Below are 20,380 nucleotides of genomic sequence, written 5' to 3' on the forward strand. Positions count from 1 at the left end.
AATGGACATAGATAAAAGTGAAATGGTTACCAGAAGAAGGGGGTGGGGGAGGAGAATAAAGAAAGACAAATATACTGTGATGGAAAATGATTTGACTTTGGGTGATGGGCATACAACACAGTCACAATTCAAATGCGATAGAAATGTTTACCTGAAACCTATATACTCGTATTGACCAATGTAACCCCATCAAATTTAATTTCTAAATTAAAAAAAAATCTAAGGAAAAAAAAGAAAAGGTTGGAGGATTCATTTATACATTCACAATTTGGAGTTCTATACCTTTTCCTCATTAAGACATTTATAGGATCTTGAAAATATCTAAGAGGCTTTAATAATTGGTTTAACATTTGCTATGAATGGCCTTTCAGAACAATTTGGGACTAGTCCCCTTAAAAACTATTTAATCTTTATTCTTAAAAGTAAATATTTAGAGGTGAAGGGTACTGGTGTATACAATTTACTATCAAGTGGTTCAGCAAAAAGGTGTTTGTGTGTGCATGTATGCCTAGAAAGAGATAGGCAAATGTAACAAAATTCAACAATTGTTGAATCTAAGTGATTCACACTTTGAAATGTATGTTCTGAAATTTTAGTTGGTAGAGAGGTATTTAAAGACTATAAAATTTGAAATCAAGAGGACATAGATGGAAAAAATAGGAAATTAATCATATGCATACTCCAGACCGACTAGAATTGGTTAACAAATATTAGTTTGAAAATGTTAAAATACTCCCTTTAACATGTTACATTGGCTGTGATTGCAAAATTTAAGAACCAAAACACCACCCCTTTTGTGAAAATGACACCAATGAATGTTTCACAATAGGAAGAGGGAAGAGAGGCAGGAAGGAGAAGAGAAGCAAATCTCAGGTAGAGATGAAAAAAGTCTGAGCTAAGGCTGAGACATAACATAATATGCAGGTACTGTCTCAGATACGTCATGAAGCAGAAAGAAAGAAGGGATCATCCACGAGTCTAAATCACTTAGGCCAGTGCTTTTCAAACTTGAGAAAGCGTTAGAATTACCCAGCCACCTTGATAACCAGCATCTCAGGTTCAGGGGGTCTGGGATGTGGCCTGAACGTTTATGTTTACAGCAAGTCTGTAGGTGATGCTGATGCGGCACTATGCTCTTGAGAACCACTGTTTTGGAATTTAGACTAAAGCTAAACTTCATTTATCAAGGATCCACATTAAAAAACAAAAGCTCACGCCTGACCAGGCAGTGGCACAGTGGACAGAGTGTCAGATTGGGACACAGAGGACCCAAGTTTGAAACCCTGAGGTTGCCTGCTTGAGTGGGGGCTTATTCTGGCTTGAGTGTGTGCTCACCAGCTTGAGCACAGGGTCGCTGGCTTGAGCATGGGATCATAGACATGACCCCATGGTCGCTGGCTTGAGCCCAAAGGTCGCTGGCTTGAGCCCAAGGTCACTGGCTTGAGTAAGGGGTCACTTGCTCTGCTGGAGCCACCCGGTCAAGGCACATGTGAGAAAGCAATCAATGAACAACTGAGGTGCTGCAACAAAGAACTGATGCTTCTCATCTCTCTCCCTGCCTGTCTGACCCTATCTGTCCCTCTCTCTGACTCTCTCTCTGTCAAAAAAAAAAAAAGTTCACAAGTGAAAAACTATGTGCTGATTTATAGTTTCTAAAATGGTGAGTTAGAATGCAAGGATAAATAGTTGTCACCACCAATAATAATTTGCCAGATCACAAGTGGATCAGTGAAAGGAGGTCTCCAAACTTCTTTGATTTCATACTCTGACAAACCAAACAAACAAAAATTTAGTATGGTCCTCCAATATATGCATGCATGTTTATTATATACATATCACTGTATTTCCCCATGTATAAGATGCACCATTCCCCCAAAAATTTGGGGTCTAAAAACTGGGTGCATCTTACACGGTGGTTGTAGATTTTTTTACTTGCATTTCCCGCTTTTTCACGCTTGTTTTTGTGCTCATTGTTGAAGACAGTGATTCGTCATCAGACACAGATGAGGACAAGCTAATGGATGAGAGTTTTGACTGTGATGAGGAGTTGTATGTATTTTATGATGAATAAAACTTGAGTTCAATAACTTTATGTAATACTTTTTTTTTCAAATTTCAGGCCCCAAAATTAAGATGTGTCTTATAGATAGGAGCATCTTATACATGGGGAAATAACAGTATTTTACTAATACATTCTATACAGTATGAAGCATACATAAAATAGGGATTAAAAAAGAACAGGTTACAAGTGCTTAAAAATATTTTCATATCTCAGTTGTGTGCTAGTCAGTTAGACAGACTTGAGCAGAGCAAGAACCGTAGGCCAGGTCACCAGGGTGGAAAGCCCCAAATGCCTAGCAACAGCAAAACCAGAAAAACAAGGACCTCGCTCCCAGGGTGACTTTTCCTCCCCCAGTTGGTCACACTGTTAAAACCCTTCCCTGGCCTTCTTCCCTGGCATGTCACTAGTCATGCCGGAGACCCCCTTGGAGGAGGAACAAAGGACCAGAGAGTGGCCTCAGGAGAGTCCCATGCATCCCTTGCACGACCACGCCCTTAAGCATTAACCCCTGGGGATAATACCATCTAGGCCTCAGCTGTGTTTGAGAACCAGGCCCAGAAAAGCAGCAATACCAGATGAAGTGTCGCCATGGCTGACATCAGGACCAGATGCCTTGACTAATAAACCCCTCCCCTAGGGCCAACTAATCAGCAAACCATGACGCTGAGGGAACAAGGAAATCTGGTCAGTAGAATACTGAGATCCTCCCCCGGAACCTCCCCTGAAGTGCCCCTCCATTGGAGAGCAGACAAAAGCCTTCAAGACAGAGAAAGAAAAAAAAGCTCGCTATGGACAGCCTTTCCCCACTCCCTTTCCCCGGCCCGTTTTCCTTGCCGCCCTCCCCGTCTCTCTCCTTTGCTCCGAGGGCCTTATTTAGCTCTGTACCGTTTTTGTTGAGCCCATTTCTTCTACAGCGCACTTCTTCTACCTCCACGACTTTCTAAATAGACTTTCCCTCATAGATGGAGCCTTGGCTCTCACTTCCTTCTGGGCCAGAACTCAAGACGGCTGTTGCTGAACCGAGGTCGGGTCTGCCCCACCGTTGAACGCCTGGTGCCGTTTCCCCACCAACAGCTGTACAGGTCTTTTCACTCGCATAAAAACTCACTATTGCTTTTAGTGGAGCGATGATAACAATGAGAATAAACAGGATGGTTTTAAATATTGATTTAAATATTTTGTAATTCGGCAAGCTATCTCTGGAGCACGCCTGCGCCTTTCCCCTCTCCCTCCCCCAGGAGCAAGCTCTCTGTCTTTCTTTTGCCTGAGCTCCACGGGCCTTCTTTTGCTGTCTTCCACGGGCCTTCTTTTGCTGTCTTCCACAATTCACTTCTTCTACTTTGGTGACTCTATAAATAACTTTTGCTTAAATAAATATTTTGTAATTCAGTGATTGAAATGTCAGGTGCTAAGTCCCACTGATTTCAGTAATTAATTGTAATGGCTGTAGAGAAAAGAATAGTTGCAAATATGCAAGGCCTGATATTAAAATAATATATCATTTTTATACTTACTGAATCACTATTTTCATTTTTCGGTAACTTTTCATCAGTTAGTTTCTGTTGAATTTTGGCTAATAAATTCCTATCTCCCACCCCACACCACCCCTGTCAATCAACTGTTCTTGCAAACTAATCAAAAGATATTTCATTTTTACATTTTTTTTTTTTTCATTTTTCCGAAGCTGGAAACGGGGAGGCAGTCAGACAGACTCCCGCATGTGCCCAACCGAGATCCACCGGCATGCCCACCAGGGGGCGATGCTCTGCCCCTCTGGGGCGTCGCTCTGTTGCATCCAGAGCCATTCTAGCTCCTGAGGCAGAGGTCACAGAGCCATCCCCAGCGCCCAGGCCATCTTTGCTCCAATGGAGCCTCGGCTGTGGGAGGGGATGAGAGAGACAGAGAGGAAGGAGAGGGGGAGGGGTGGAGAAGCAGATGGGCGCTTCTCCTGTGTGCCCTGGCCGGGAATCGAACCCGGGACTCCTGCACACCAGGCCGACGCTCTACCACTGAGCCAACCAGCCAGGGCCATCATTTTTACATTTTTAACAATTGGTCTAAAAATCTATTTGGAAGGTGTTCTTTCTTTCTTTTTTTTAATTGTTTGTTAATTTTGTTCATCAGAGCCACATATAAGTGATATGGTACTTGTGTTTCTCAGACTGGTTATTTCACTTAGCATAATACTCTCCAGGTTCATCCATGCTGCCACAAAAAGGTAAGATTTCCTTCTCTTTTATGTCTAAGCAGCATGCCATCGTGTAAATGTACCACAGCTTTTTAAACTTATCTACTAAGGGACATTTGGGCTGCTTTGGAAGATTTTTAATAGTATAGAAAACATTGTTGCAAGTTTTTAAGTGTGCAGACAGCAAAGTTTTCATTGGACACACATATCTCTTATAACAAAAATCACATTATAAAAGAAACATTTCCAAGCAGTGACTTAAAAAAACACTCTCTCTGTATTTTAATCTCTTGTCTTTACAAAGGCAATTACTTTTCACTCATGGTTAAAATATCACCTTTACTTTGAAGAGATGGAGGAAGGGTGTTCCATTGGTTGAGTGGTTGGTTGGTTGGTTGGTTGGTTGTTTTTAATCTGCTATGAAGCATGTAACATAGCCACTCGTCATAAAAAAAAAAAAAAGGTCAGCAAATTTGACATATCTTGTCATTTCTTTTTTTTTTTTTTTTACAGAGACAGAGAAAGTGTCAGAGAGAGGGATAGATAGGGATAGACAGACAGGAATGGAGAAAGATGAGAAGCATCAATCATCAGTTTTTTATTGCGGCACCTTAGTTGTTCACTGACTGCTTTCCCATATGTGCCTTGACCATGGGGCTACAGCAGACCGAGTAAACCCCTTGCTCAAGTCAGCGACCTTGGGTCCAAGCTGGTGAGCTTTGCTCAAACCAGATGAGCCTGCACTCAAGCTGGGACCTCAAGGTCTCGAACCTGGGTCCTCCACATCCCAGTCCGATGCTCTATCCACTGCGCCACCGCCTGGTCAGGCTTGTCATTTCATTTTTTTAAAAATCCTTCACCCATCTTTAAATTCAACAACTCTTTTACCATCTTTACTGTGAGATAGCCAAAGAAGCTCTGGTCAAGCAAATCAATGCCCTGGTCTCTCCCTTCTCACTGAAGAGCACTACAGAAATTCTACGCTTTAGCAGTCAAGTTTTTATAGGATTAACAATATTGGTATCATTTTGAAGCATCCTTCACACATCTGACATCTAGATAAAAGTAGAATTTCATTATTTTTTCAGCTTTACTTAGTAGGTTAAAACATTTCCACATTAATAATTTTCTGTTTCAGATAGTTTAGCTCTTAATTCTAGCTGCCAAACCACAAAATTTCAAGTTGTGTTCGGTTCCCGGGTTCAGCTCCAATGTGGTTAGAGAGAGAGAACATGCCAAACCAGAATAGTCTAAGTTACTTGCTTCTTGGAAACTCAGAATGAATGCAACGTTTACGCACAGAAGACACCAGTAAAATACAACCAGCTTCAGGGAGTTAGAGCCTGAGTTTTAACCATGCCTGAGAAATACAAAAAACGGAAAGAAAACAACCAGTCGTGAAGGTCACTCAAATATCAACAAGGAAGCCAACACAGCGTATTAATGGTTTAAAGAGGAAAGAGAATTATACCCAAGAAAAGAAAGTCTCATTGTACTAAAGTAAAAATAAAGCCGAGTCATTTTCATCTTCAATAGGATTAAATGGTTGAGATGAATGTGAAACCCAGACCTGTTTGGACCTAAAATTTTACCAAGTTAATTCTCCCCCCATTCAAGATGGGGGCAACAGGATGGAGCAACGTTCCAACCCAATACTTAGCAGAAGGCAATTTGAGGACTATTGGGTTCTGATCTGAGAAAAAGGCATGTGGAAATTTCATATCTTTTATGTAAAGACCACCGCCGAACTCCTAGCCCTAACCGGCATCTAACTATTTGTGTCTATTTGCGCTACCATTATGTAGAAATATAATTAGGTCTTCAGACCTACAGAATTCATTGAAAAAATAACTAACTCTCTAAACCTTGAAACGAACAAAAAGCTAACAATCTCAGAAAGGCCAGGTAACACTTTGCCTTATCAAAGAAGCCTTGATCTTAAATTACTTTATATCAACATGCAGAAGATCTCATTCCTTGTGTTCTCTGCACCAGTCCCTCATTTCACATTGATTGCTGCTGCTTTTTTTTTTTTTTGTATTTTTCTGAAGCTGGAAATGGGGAGAGACAGTCAGACAGACTCCCGCATGCGCCCGACCGGGATCCACCCGGCACGCCCACCAGGGGCGATGCTCTGCCCACCAGGGGGCGATGCTCTGCCCCTCCGGGGCGTCGCTCTGCTGCGACCAGAGCCACTCCAGCGCCTGGAGCAGAGGCCAAGGAGCCATCCCCAGCGCCTGGGCCATCTTTGCTCCAATGGAGCCTCGGTTGCAGGAGGGGAAGAGAGAGACAGAGAGGAAGGGGGAGGTGGAGAAGCAAATGGGCGCTTCTCCTATGTGCCCTGGCCGGGAATCGAACCCGGGTCCCCCGCACGCCAGGCCGACACTCTACCACTAAGCTAACTGGCCAGGGCTGACTGCTGCTGCTTTTGAAGTAAATGGGAATGGAGGGAGGAAGGGGAGGGAGGGGAACAAATCACAAGAAGGACATGGAAATGACAAGTTTCACAGCTAAAGACTAATTAAATAGTATCAAAGGATATAATCAGTCATTTAACAATCAAATAACATGTGCCGTAAGAAAGACTCCACAAAGCCTTTATAGGGAAAGACGTTGCATCAGTTGCTACAATCCAGTGAACTACATGCTAAACCAGCGTTTTTCAACTGCCGGTCCACGGACCACTGCTGGTCCACTGGAAACTTCGTGCTGGTCTGTGAAAGAGTTAACCACCTTGATGATGCTAAACGTTACATCAGAACAGAGGCCTAGTTATCCTGCCTTCCAAACACTGGGTCAAGGAACTAGAGTCAAGGAATGTCAATTAGAAATCTCTCCCTAGTTTTCCTACTGCTGCTGCTGTACGTGGGGTAGACCTGAACCTGACTGTGGCTGGAAGGAGACGAGACCCACCTTGACCGACCTGCAGACCTATGAGCAAGAAAAATGAATGTTGCCTGACCTGTGGTGGCACAGTGGATAGAGCGTCGACCTGGAATGCTGAGGTCACCGGTTCGAAACCCTGGGCTTGCCTGGTCAAGGCACATATGGGAGTTGATGCTTCCTGCTCCTACCCCTTACTGTCTCACTCTCCTCTCTCTCTAAAAATAAATAAATAAAATCTAAGAAAAAGAAAAAAAAAATACTGTTGTTGTAAGCAGTGTAAGCAACCAAAATCGACTAATAAAATACTTACGTCTTACGCTTCACTGTTCATGCATTTCTATCACATGCCTGGCCCTTGCAGGCATACTACGGGCCTGGCCCTGTGATCCTGTAGGCCACGGCCAACTCTACCAGCGAGAAAGAAAAAGAACCGGAATATTCAACTGTCCTGAGGCATGATCAGGATGTCGAAACAGAACTGTCATCCTGCCTCTCTACCTTTCAGGGACAAGGATGGTCACTTTCAAAGCAAAACTGCCTGGCTCAAGGAAGACACCCAGTCTCCTGCAATCAGGAACAAAGCTGTAGAAACAGAAATCGTGTAGGAATGTGTTACACTGTTTCTTATTACTTAGAGCAGGGATCTCAGTGTAATCAGCACTCTGAAATGTTGTAGCGATTTGGCAGCTCTTCCAGAGGTACTTGGACTAAGGCACTTACATCTCTTTGTTAACTTGAGTTTGGGCCAGTTCTCCAGTCCTGTAATCTCGGGATTACAATATGAAAATACCTTTTTTTGAAGATCCCTTTAAATGCAACCTTAATGTACTGCTTCTCAGCCTGTTGGCTAAGATCAAGTGTAAATACAATCTTAATTTTACCTAGTCACATTAGCGTCTTTGTCATACATTCTCTGCAGGGGCGATACTAACCGCAAGGATGAAACTTGGTTTTGATTGGGGAGGGAGGCAACTTTACTCTTTTTATGTATAAAGCGCAGATATACATACAGTCCATAAAGTGATATATAGTGTGTGCGTGTGGTAGCCAAATCTCATCGCAGGGGTGATTAAGGGAGAAAAACAGTCTATAAAGCTCCTTCGGGGCGATAATGGAAAGAAGCAAGAAACTCTGATCTCTATCATTCTCACAGGGCAAGGCCACCATGACGTGGCTGGAACTCCACATAACGTAAAGCTTTAACATTTCAACTTCAAATGTATCTTTGCTACCAATACTCAGTTATAACAGATGCAGCATGATCTTCTTATATATTCCACAGTGAGCGCCTGCTGTTCTCAGGGAACAGGACAGAGCCCTGCAGCTCCCGGCCACGCGCCAGGCGGCAGGGCTGGCTGCCCGCTGACTCCTCCTCCGCTGCATCTGCTTTTGGCACGAGCAGCGCTTCTCTAGTTCCACTGCTCATCTCGACACTGTAACTGAATACACACAGATTCGGTGACGTTCACATAAATCAAAAGCGATGATAAACGAATTAGGGCATTTTGAAAAGAGCAGCTATACGACTGACAGCAGAATGTTTCCAGATTTACTCTTACTCCCTCGGTCACCTTCAGGCCTAGTCTAAGCTTACTCAGCCAGTTGCCTCATCCCTCATCTCCACCAGATCTAACTTCTACCTGATGTCCGGGACTCTGGGCTTGACCTCTTAACCCAGAAACAAAGATTGTGCCATGCAATTAATTAGACAACTCCATTGATATCTGTATCAGTTCTCTAGTGCTATGTAACAAATTATCACAATCCTAACAGCTTGCAACAATATCCATTTGCTATCTCATATTGCCCTAGGCTAGCCTCCTGATGGGCCAGCCTGGGTCCTCGGCTCAGTCTCACGCGACCAAAATCCAAGTGGCAGCTGAGCTAGGTTCCTATCTGGAGGCTGAGGCTGGAAGGGGGTAGGAGGAGAGTATCAACTCCCAAGCTCATTCAGGCTGTTGGCAAAATCCACCCCTCCGGCCCGACCAGGCGGTGGCGCAGTGGATAGAGCCTCGGACTGGGATGCAGAGAACCCAGGTTCGAGATGAGGTCACCAGCTTGAGCGCGGGCTCATCTGGTTTGAGCAAGGCTCACCAGCTTGGACCCAAGGTGGCTGGCTCGAGCAAGGGGTTACTCGGTCTGCTGACGGCCCACGGTCAAGGCACATATGAGAAAGCAATCAATGAACAACTAAGGTGTTGCAACAAAAAACTAATGATTGATGCTTCTCATCTCTCGTTCCTGTCTGTCTGTCCCTATCTATCCCTCTCTCTGACTCTCTCTCTGTCTCTGTAAAGAAAAAAAAAAAAATCCACCCCTCCGCAATCGTGGGTCTGAGCGGCCTGTTCCATTTTTGGCTGTCATTTGAAGGCTGCTCACCGCTCCTCGAGGCCACCATCCTTCCTCCTCACATGGCCCCTCCGCCTTCGTGTTTTGAATCTTTCTGGCATTCCCTTCTTCTTTAGCCAGAGAACACTCACTGCTTTTAAGGGCTCATGGGCTTAGATTGGGATAATCTCCCTATCTTAAAGTCAGTGTGCCATATAACATGCCATAACCGTGGAAGTGACATCTCATCAGTCACACGTTCCAGGGATTACAGCACAGCATCATGGCAAGGACACTTTAGAAAGTCTGCCTACCATAAAATCTCAAGGAATAGAGAGGCAATAAATCAAACACACACATGTACATGCACACATGTATATGCATACATGCACATATAAACACACAGACACACACACACACACAGAGTGATCGCCAGTCTCTCAGAAGGACCCTGCAATCCCCACTTGGTATTCATGTATCAGGTATGTCCGTGTGACTAACAGAAGACAGCAGATATGTCGGTCTATGACTTCAAGGCTAACTCATAAAAGACATCGCCATTTCTAGTCTGTTCTCTTAGATCACTTATACTGGGGAAAGTCAGCAGCCATGTCATAAAGACGCTCAAGCAGACCTGTAGCCAGAAACTAAGTCCTCCTGCTGACACTCAGAACCCTATTCCCAGCCACGTATGTGCTCTCGAAAGCAACCGCCCAGCTCGGGTCAAGTTTTCAATGACTGCAGCGTCAGCCAGTACCCTGACTGAAACCTCATCAGAGACCACAACCAGAAACACCAAGCTAAGCTGCTCCCAAATTCCGGACTCACAAAAACAGTGTGAGATAAATATTTATTGTTGTTTTTAGGCACTAAGCTTTGAAATGATTTGTAAAACAGCAACCTATAGCAAAAATAATATATAAATATATAGATGTATAGACATTAGAGATACATAACTTTAAAACATATAAGAAAAAAACCTCCTAAAGTAAAAGAATCACTGATATTCATTAATAAAAAATCCGTTAAGTCGGAAAATCATATTCCTTAAATGTACTACTTTGATGATTTGAAAAAACAAATGGTATACAAATGAAAATACCACTGTAAGATAAATCCTCTATCCTGGAATAGCAAGAGGATTAAAAGTCCCTAAAGTTTAGTTTATTCAAAGATTTTTTTATTTTATTTATTTTTATTTATTTTTTTTACAGGGACAGAGAGAGAGTCAGATAGAGGGATAGATATAGACAGACAGACAGGAACGGAGAGAGATGAGAAGCATCAATCATCAGTTTTTTGTTGCAACATCATAGTTGTGCATTGATTGTATTCTCATATGTGCCATGACCACGGGCCTTCAGCAGACTGAGTAACCCCCTGCTCGAGCCAGTTACCTTGGGTCCATGCTAGTGAGCTTTCTGCTCAAGCCAGATGAGCCCGCGCTCAAGCTGGCAACCCCGGGGTCTCAAACCTGGGTCCTTCCGCATCCCAGTCAGATGCTCTATCCACTGTGCCACCACCTGGTCAGGCAGGTTATTCGAAGATAAAGGGGAAAGTGGAAGAGAGGCAGCAGGAACCAAAACATTATAGTAAAGAAGCGCTATGTTAAGTGCTAAAAAATAAATAAATGAAAACAAATTTATTCATTCATTCACTCACTCACTCAACTAATATGTATTAAGGACCTTCTTTATGGCTGAATACTGTGGATAAAATAATAGGAAGACAAAGAAGTAAACCCTGCACACTTGGAATTTATTCTCCAATGAGGAAGACATACATTAACTAATTAAAAAGCAGCACAACTGTAATGGTGACAAGTGCTACGTAGAAGAACATAGTACAGCATTCAGTCCTCCGGGAGTGTATGACCATTCTGAATGTGTTCATTTAACATAATAGAAGAAGCTCAAAATATATAAAGTGAAAAATAATAGAATTAGAAGTGAACTTGTCAACTCAACAAAATAATAGACTATTTTAACAGCCTCATCTGATAGATTGAATGTCACCAAAATTTTAAAATTCAAAAGCTCTCACTAAGAAAATGAAGAGACAAGCCACAGATTGGAAGAAAATAACTGTAAATCATATATCTGATAAAGGACTTTACAAATCCAGAATATATAAAGAACTTTTACAACTTAAAACAACACAACAACCAATTAAAAAATAGGCAAAAGAAGCCCTGGCCAGTTGGCTCAATGGTAGAACGTCGGCCTGGCATGTGGATGTCCTGGGTTCGATTCCCAGTCAGGGCACACAGGAGAGGTGGCCATCTGCTTCTCCACCCCTCCCCTCCTCTTTCTCTCTCACTCTCTCTTCCCCTCCTGCAGCCATGGCTCAGTTCAAGCACATTGACCTCAGATGCTGAGGATGGCTCCTTGGAGCCTCCACCTCAGGCAATAAAAATAGCTCGATTGTAAGCATGGCCCTAGATGGGCAGAGCATCTGCCCCAGACTGGGATTGCCAGGTGGATCCCAGTTGGGGTGCATGTGGGAGTCTGTCTCTCTATCTCCCATCCTCTCACTTGGGAAAAAAAATTTTTTTTAAATAGGCAAAGGATTTGAATAGACACGTCACTGAAGAAAATATACAAATAGCCAATACAAAGATATTTATGGGCTCATAAATATACAAAGATATTGAGCCCATAAACAGATGCTCAATATCTTTAGTCATCAGGGAAATGCAAATTGAAACAACAACAAAATACAACAGCACATCCACTAGAATGGCTAAAATCAAAAAGATTATACTAAGTCTTAGTAAGAATGTGGAAAACCGAAACTTCATGCATTGCTGGTGAGAACGTAAAATGATATAACCACTTTGGAAAGCAGTCTGATGGTTTCTTAAATACACTGCTCACAAAATCAGGGGATATTTCAAAAACGAATATGAAGCTATAAAATATCCCCTAATTTTTGTGAGCAGTGTATTAAACATACACCTGTCATGATGTAGCCATTCTATTCCTAGGAATCTACCCAAGGCAAACAAAAACGAATGTTCACATGAAGACATCTGTGAACGTTCACAGCAGCATTACTCCCGATAGATAAAAACTGTAAACAATCCAAGTGTCCATCAACTGATGAATGAATAACCAAATTGTGCTATAGCCATACAGTAGAATACTATTCAGTACTTAAAAGGAAAACTAATACATGCAACAACATGACGCATCTCAAAAATATCGTGCTATGTGGAAGAAATCAGGCACAAAGGAACTACATATTATGATTCCGTTTATACGAAATGTTTAGAAAAGGCAAATTTATTGAGACAGAAAGCTGATCGTTGGGCGCCCAGGGCTGAGGATGGTAACAGAGATCAACTACAAGTGGGTTTTAGGATGATGGAAGTTTCTAAAACTGGATTGTGGTGGTGATTTAATATGGGTTCACTATTATAATTGAATTATACAATTACAGTGGTTGAATTTTTAAAAAGATTTTATTTATTGATTTTTAGAGAGAGAAAGGCAAGAAGGAGGAATGGGAAGCATGAACTCGTAGTAGTCGAGTCCTTTATGTGCCTAGACTGGGCAAGCCCAGCATTTCGAACCTGCAACTTCTGCATTCCAGATCAGTGCCCATGCCAGGCGTGGTGGCGCGCGCCTGTAGTCCCAGCTACTCAGGAGGCTGAGGCAGGAGGATCGCTTGAGCCCAGGAGTTCTGGGCTGTAGTGCGCTATGCCGATCGGGTGTCCGCACTAAGTTCGGCATCAATATGGTGACCTCCCGGGAGCGGGGGACCACCAGGTTGCCTAAGGAGGGGTGAACCGGCCCAGGTCGGAAACGGAACAGGCCAGATCAGTGCCCTATCCACTGCGCCACCACCAGTCAGGCTACATGGTTGAATTTTATAGTATTCAAAGTGTACCTTAATTAAAAAAAATTTTTTTTTAATAGCCTAATGATAGCCTTGGCTTGATAGCTAGGTTGGTTAGGGCATCATCACAAAGCGAAGAGGTTGCTGGTTCGATCCCCATTTAAGGCACTTACAGAAACAGATCGATGTTCCTCTCTCTCTCTCTCTCTCTCTCTCAATAGCCTAATGATTTATGAAAAGATATTTAAATTCATTAGTAATTAGGAAAATGAAAACTAAGATCACAAAGATGAACAGAAACTAAGAAATCTGATAATACCAAAAGAAAATATGGAGCAAGAGGAATTCATGCACATCTGCTCATAGGAACGTAAACAGACACAATCATTCTGGAAAACAATCTGTCCTGATTCTGCAAACTTACACATCCCTATAACCAGCAAATCACTCCAAAGCAGATACCCTGGATAGGGGCCAGACAGTAATATTTTAGGCTTTGTAGACCATGAGGTCTCTATCACAACTAACTCAACTTTGCTTTGTATCACAAAAATAGCCACAGACAAAATGTAAACAAATGAGCCTGACCTGTGGTGGCACAGTGGATAAAGCGTCGACCTGGAAATGCTGAGGTCGCCGGTTCGAAACCCTGGGCTTGCCTGGTCAAGGCACATATGGGAGTTGATGCTTCCAGCTCCTCCCCCCTCCTCTCTCTCCCTCTCTGTCTCTCTTTCTCCCTCTCTCTCTCCTCTCTAAAAATGAATAAATAAAATTTTTAAAAATGTAAACAAATGAGTATAGCTGTGTTACAATAAAACTTTATAAAAACAGAGTAAGCCAGATTTGACCACTGGGCCATAAGTAGTCTGCTAATTCCCACCCTAAAGAAATACCTGTACCTTGATCAGGAGACATGTGCAACAGTTTCAGAGAACTTGTTTATATTAGTAGAAAACTGGGAGCAACCCAAGTGTTCACTCATAAGAGAAGTGATAAATGAATTGTAGCATATTTTCAAAAGGAAAATGATACTGCGATGAACTACAGTGTGTCCGTAAAGTCATGGTGCACTTTTGACCAGTCACAGGAAAGCAACAAAGGACGATAGAAATGTGAAATCTGCACCAAATAAAAGGAAAACCCTCCCAGTTTCTGTAGGATGATGTGGCAGCATGTGCGCACGCGCAGATGATGACGTAACACCGTGTATACAGCGGAGCAGCCCACGGCCATGCCAGTCGAGATGTGGACGGTACAGAGGAAAGTTCAGTGTGTTCTGTGGCTCGCTAAATTCAAATCCGTGACCAAAGTGCAACATGAATATCTGTGCATTTATAACGAAGCACCACCACATAGAAATAACATTACTTGATGGGATAAGCAGTTGAAGGAAACCGGCAGTTTGGTGGAGAAACCCTGTTCTGGTAGGCCATCAGTCAGTGACAGTCTGTAGAGGCTATACGGGATAGCTACCTAAGGAGCCCTAAAAAATCTGTGCATGAGCCCACATCGAACTGCACTGAATAGGTATGAAACTGGGAGAGTTTCCTTTTATTTGGTGCAGATTTCACATTTCTATCGTCTTTTGTTGCTTTCCTGTGACCGGTCAAAAGTGCACCACGACTTTACGGACACACTGTATACTCTCGCTACCTGCAACAACATGGATAAACCTTAGAAAGAAATACTAAGTGAAAAGCAGATAGAAGAAATAAGCTATGACTTAACCACAGATATATGATTCAATAGAGGTCAAAAATAAGCAAAACTAAATAAAACGTTATAGCTCTTATATATATAAGCAGTAAAGGACAACTAATGGAAAAACAAGTAGAGGAATGGTAGGAACTCAGGGTGGAGGTAACCTCCTAACAGAAGACCAGAGATAGTTTCAATAGTTTTGGTACTATTCTGGTTCTTATATTAGGTCATGGCCACACAGGAGTTCACAGCTTACACATACAGGATATATTTAATTCTGTATACATAAAATAAATATTAAAATTTTGTTTTTTAATAAAAAATAAACAGAAATACTGTACTCCCTGTATTCAACTAAAAGATCCCAAGAAGATTGAAGAGGCTACCTGTCACTGAAACAGGAAATAGAGAATTTCCTACTAATAAACAGTAAGAGATTTATATTCTAATTCACACAAGTGGATCATGCCAAAACACATACATGGCTTGTAAATACCATTTGCATTCAGAAAGAATTGATAAAAAATATTGAAAATTATTCTAAAAATTAAAAAATAAGTAGTTGTTGATTAATCTTTCTTACATTCAATTTTTTGTTATTTAAATAAGTTTATAACTATGGATCACTATTGTTAAAAACTTATTCAAGGGTCCAACAAAATCACAGATTATATTTCTAAAATAGAAGTCTGGCACCATCTGGTGGCAGTACTCTGCAATAGCAGTTTCTATATATATATTTATTTTATTTTATTTTTTTAAGATTACTTCCCTCATTCATTTATTTACCAAGTAATAGATAAATACTGGGCATAATACACATTTTAAAATCTTTCTTGGAAAATAGAAAATAAGATAAGGTTTAGTATCTGAATCAGGGTTTTAGAGCCTGACCTATGGTGGTACAATGCTTAGAGAGTCAACCTGGAGCACTGAGGTTGCCGTTTGAAACCCTGGCTTTCACCAATTGGAAACCCTGGGCTTGCCCATTCAAGGCACAGATGGAAAGCAACCACTATGAGTTGATGCTTCCCGCTTCTCCTATCCTCTCTCTCTTTCTCTCTAAAAATCAATAAGTAAGAAAATAAAGAAACCCCAGGCACATATGAGAAGCAATCAATGAACAACTAAAGTGAAGCAACTATGATCTCACTCCCTCTTTCTCTCTCTCACTCTAAAATCAATAAATAAATTACTTTAAAAAACAAAGATAAAAAAATAAAACAGCATTTTAGATCTTCCAATATTCAAGGGGAAAGTTTACAGTTTATTTTATGACTATCAGAATGTAAGAGTCTGCTCTTGTTTAGAAGTCTGCTTAAAGTTATCTATACCCCTGGAACTCTCAGGCAAGGAGGCCCTCAGGAGTGTACTGGTAAATATGGTTTATCAGTGCACCACATCAGGACCAGTAGCACACCAATACAGTTTTCAAGGAAAAGAACTGTGATGGTTTTTAAGTGTCCTCAAATTCTTGACACTTCTTCCAAAGGGTAGAAGCCTAATTTCCCTTTCCTTGAACATGGACTAGAATTAATGACTCACTTTTTTCATGTATATATATGTATATATATATATATATATATATATATATATTTTTTTTTTTTTTTTGTATTTTTCTGAAGCTGGAAATGGGGAGAGACAGTCAGACAGATTCCCGCATGCGCCCGACCGGGATCCACCTGGCATGCCCACCAGGGGCGATGCTCTGCCCACCAGGGGGCGATGCTCTGCCCCTCCAGGGCGTCGCTCTGCCGCGACCAGAGCCACTCTAGCACCAAGGAGCCATCCCCAGCGCCCGGGCCATCTTTGCTCCAATGGAGCCTTGGCTGCGGGAGGGGAAGAGAGAGACAGAGAGGAAGGAGGGGGGAGGGTAGAGAAGCAAATGGGCGCTTCTCCTGTGTGCCCTGGCCGGGAATCGAACCTGGGCCCCCCGCATGCTAGGCCGAGCTCTACCGCTGAGCCAACCGGCCAGGGCCTGTATATATAATTTTTTAACGTTTTATTTTATTGAATTTTTAGAGAGAGGAAGGAAAAGAGCAGGAGAGAGAAAGGAACATCTGTTCCTGTATGTGCCTTGACCAGGGATTGAACCAGCAGCCTCTGCACTCAGAGATGATGCTCTAACCAACTGAGCTATCTGACCAGGGCAATGACTCACTCCTAATGAAGACAATGTGGCAAAAGTAAGGAGGTGTAACTTTCACAGTTAAATCATCAAGGGTGGCCCTGGCTGATGGCTCAGTGGATAGAGCATCGGCCCAGTGTATGGACATCCAGGTTCAATTCCCGGTCAGGGCACACAAGAGAAGCAACCATCTGCTTCTTTCTCCCTCCTTTTCTCCTTTCTCTCCCTCTGCCCCTCCAGCAGCCAGTGGCTCAGTTGGTTCCAGTATGACCCCAAGCATTGAGGATAGCTCTGTTGGATTGCATCAGCCTCAAGCGCTAAAAATAGGTTGGTACTCAAACATCAGCCCCAGATGGGGTTGCTAGGTGGATCTCGCTAAGGGCACATGTGGGACTCTGCTTCACTATCTCCCCTCCTCTCTCTCTCACACACACACACAGAAATCATCAAGGGCATCATCACCTCTATCTTGCCTTCTTCTGGATCACTCATCCTGTTGCAAGTCAGCCACCACGTCATGAGAACGCTCAGGCAGCCTATGGAGAGCCCATTTGGGAAGGACTGTGACCTCCTGTCAACAACCAACACCAACGTGCCATCCCATGAGTGAGCCCCCCTGGAAACACCCCCCGCTCCACCGAGCCTTCAGATACTTCACTCCTCGCCAGTATTGCCAAGCTAAGCCAGTCTCAAAGAAACAAAACCAATAAACATTTGTGTTGTTTTAAGCCACTTAGTTTTGGCATAATTTTTATGCAACAATACATAACTAATACTTATCATTTCCTGGAACCAAATTCTATCCAGAACAGGAAGTAAAACTAGCTCATTTCAGTTATAATTTGCCCACATGTTAATAAAATTTCAAATTTTCTTCCCTAATACATGAAGTCAGGGATCGGGAACCTTTTTGGCTGAGAGAGCCATGAACGCCACATATTTTAAAATGTAATTCCGTGAGAGCCATACAACTACCCATGTACATTACACATTATCTAATAAAAATTTGGTGTTGTCCCAGAGGACAGCTGTGATTGGCTCCAGCCACCCGCAACCATGAACATGAGCGGTAGGAGATGAATGGATTGTAATACATGAGAATGTTTTAGTTTATTTTTTAATAATTTTATTCCTTTTAAGAGAGAGAGGAGAGAGAGAGAGAAGGGGGGAGGAGCAGGAAGCATCAACTCCCATATGTGCCTTGACCAAGCAAGCCCAGGGTTTTGAACCGGGGACCTCAGCATTCCAGGTCAATGTTTTATCCACTGCGCCACAGCAAGTCAGGCCTGTTTTATATTTTTAATATTAATTTTTTATTAAAGATTTGTCTGCGAGCCAGATGCAGCCATCAAAAGAGCCACATCTGGCTCACGAGCCATAGGTTCCCGACCCCTGCATTAAGTAGTGATTTTTTTTTTTTTTAGTGAGAGATAGCCAGACACAAGGGAGAGAGATGAGAAGCATCAACTCGTAAGTGCATCACTTTAGTTGTTCACTAATTGTTTCTCATACATGCTTTGACCCAGGCAGTGGGGGGTGTCTCCAGCTGAACTAGTGACCCCTTTGCTCAAGCCAGTGACCTTGGGCTTCAAGCCAGGGACCTGTGGGCTCAAGCCAGCGACACTCAAGCTAGTGACCCCCGCGCTCAAGCTGGATGGGCCCATGCTCAAGCCAGCAACCTGAGTTTCAAACCTGGAACGTCAGCGTCCCAGGTCAACATTCTATCCACTGTGCCACCACTGACCAGACAGTAGTAATCCTTTTCTTAATTCCCCCAAATTGTTTAATATTAATTCAGAATATTCATCACTTTCTAATTCAAACAAAGAGCAACCCAAGCAGACCAGTCAGTCAGCAAGGATTTTTTTAAACATCTTTGGCACAGCAACTATACTAGACACTGAGTAGAGAACCATGCCTTGAGGTACTTATACTTTAATTCAGATTAGTATTCATGAAATAATGTGTCCTCTTCCCCGGCTCTGAAGGCAGCAGGTGACTGGAGGGGGTTTGCAGCGTCTCCTGTACCTCTGTGAGGGATCCGCAAGCCACACCACCGCGCAGGGCTTCGTCCAGAGCAGACAGGGTTGTAGGCAAGGACGCTGGCCAGAGAGCCGCAGACCTTTGTGCCTTTATCTCGTAAGCCTGAACAAGAAAACAATTAAGTTCTTTTCAACCTCCATAACTATTCATAAACATAAACCAAATTTTAGCAGCTGAACACTAATTTCATCTTTTTATCTTCTGTTATGTATTTGCTCCACCAATGTTTACTCTTTGCCAGGGACTGAGCTAGATTATGGGGATGTGATTTCACAGACAGAGCCCCTGCCCTCACAGTACTTACAGTCAATCCTTAGGACTGGACACTGGGCGACTACTATATAATTAATAAGAGCTACTGTGATAGGGAAGCTGAGACATAAAGACAGTACACCTGACCTGGATCTGTGAGCCAGGAAGACCTCATGGGAGAGGCAGAATACGCTGAAGTCTGAAACAGCCGTTAGGCAAAGGAAACATGCACGTTCCTGCCAAAGAGAGAATGTGCAAAGGCCAAGAAGCAATAGGGGGGGCAATAAAGGGAGGAAACAGAAACTAACAAAAACGACAAAAAATAAAGAGTTCGTTTAGAACGGCTGAAAGGTAGAGTGTGGTCACAGTGTGACAGGCAATGAGGCTGGAGAAGCAGGGGTCAGATCACACAGAGCCTTGTTCAAGTTTGGAGTTTATGCCGACAGCAACAAAGAGAGACATGACCAAGTCATCACTTCAAACCGAGGCTGGTTTGTGAAGAATAGCTAGAAGGTAGGGGTGGCAGGTTGAGAAATAATCCACATCAAGTCTTTGGAACCTGTGAATGCTACTACCTTATATGGAAAAGGATCTTTGTAGATGGGGTGAATGTGATTACATGCCCACCAGTAATGTATAAGAACACTTGCCTCTTGCAATCTCTACCATTAAAAATTTAATTTGTATGAATGAAATGAAACCATAAAAATGCATTGACGTTAAAAAAAAATGGATTCACTCAATAAATTAAAGTGCCTACTGCCTGCCATAGATTATGGCTTCCTCTGGGAATACAACGGTCAAATAGATATAGTTTCTACTCCCTTAACATTTACAATTTAATAAATTTATGACCTTACCTATTGAATTCTTATTTCAGTGAAACCATGGATTACCACAGATATTTTTACGGCTATATTCAGGCACATAAAATAATTAGAAAAGCTTCGGT

The 20,380-nt window shown here is 42.5% G+C and overlaps 1 protein-coding gene across 5 annotated transcripts in view; it reads right to left on the reverse strand.

The window, feature by feature from the left end:
- The window catches only part of RAD51B (RAD51 paralog B), a 603,012-nt gene that overhangs the window by 572,827 nt on the left and 9,805 nt on the right, over positions 1 to 20,380 (reverse strand). For all 5 annotated transcript variants that reach the window (XM_066388052.1, XM_066388051.1, XM_066388050.1 and 2 more), the window contains one exon: positions 19,162 to 19,278. In XM_066388052.1, the coding sequence (XP_066244149.1) occupies positions 19,162 to 19,278 (117 nt within the window). The remainder of the gene's footprint in view (positions 1 to 19,161; positions 19,279 to 20,380) is intronic.

This window comes from Saccopteryx leptura, chromosome 6 (assembly GCF_036850995.1).
Source record: "Saccopteryx leptura isolate mSacLep1 chromosome 6, mSacLep1_pri_phased_curated, whole genome shotgun sequence".
NCBI lineage: Eukaryota > Metazoa > Chordata > Mammalia > Chiroptera > Emballonuridae > Saccopteryx > Saccopteryx leptura.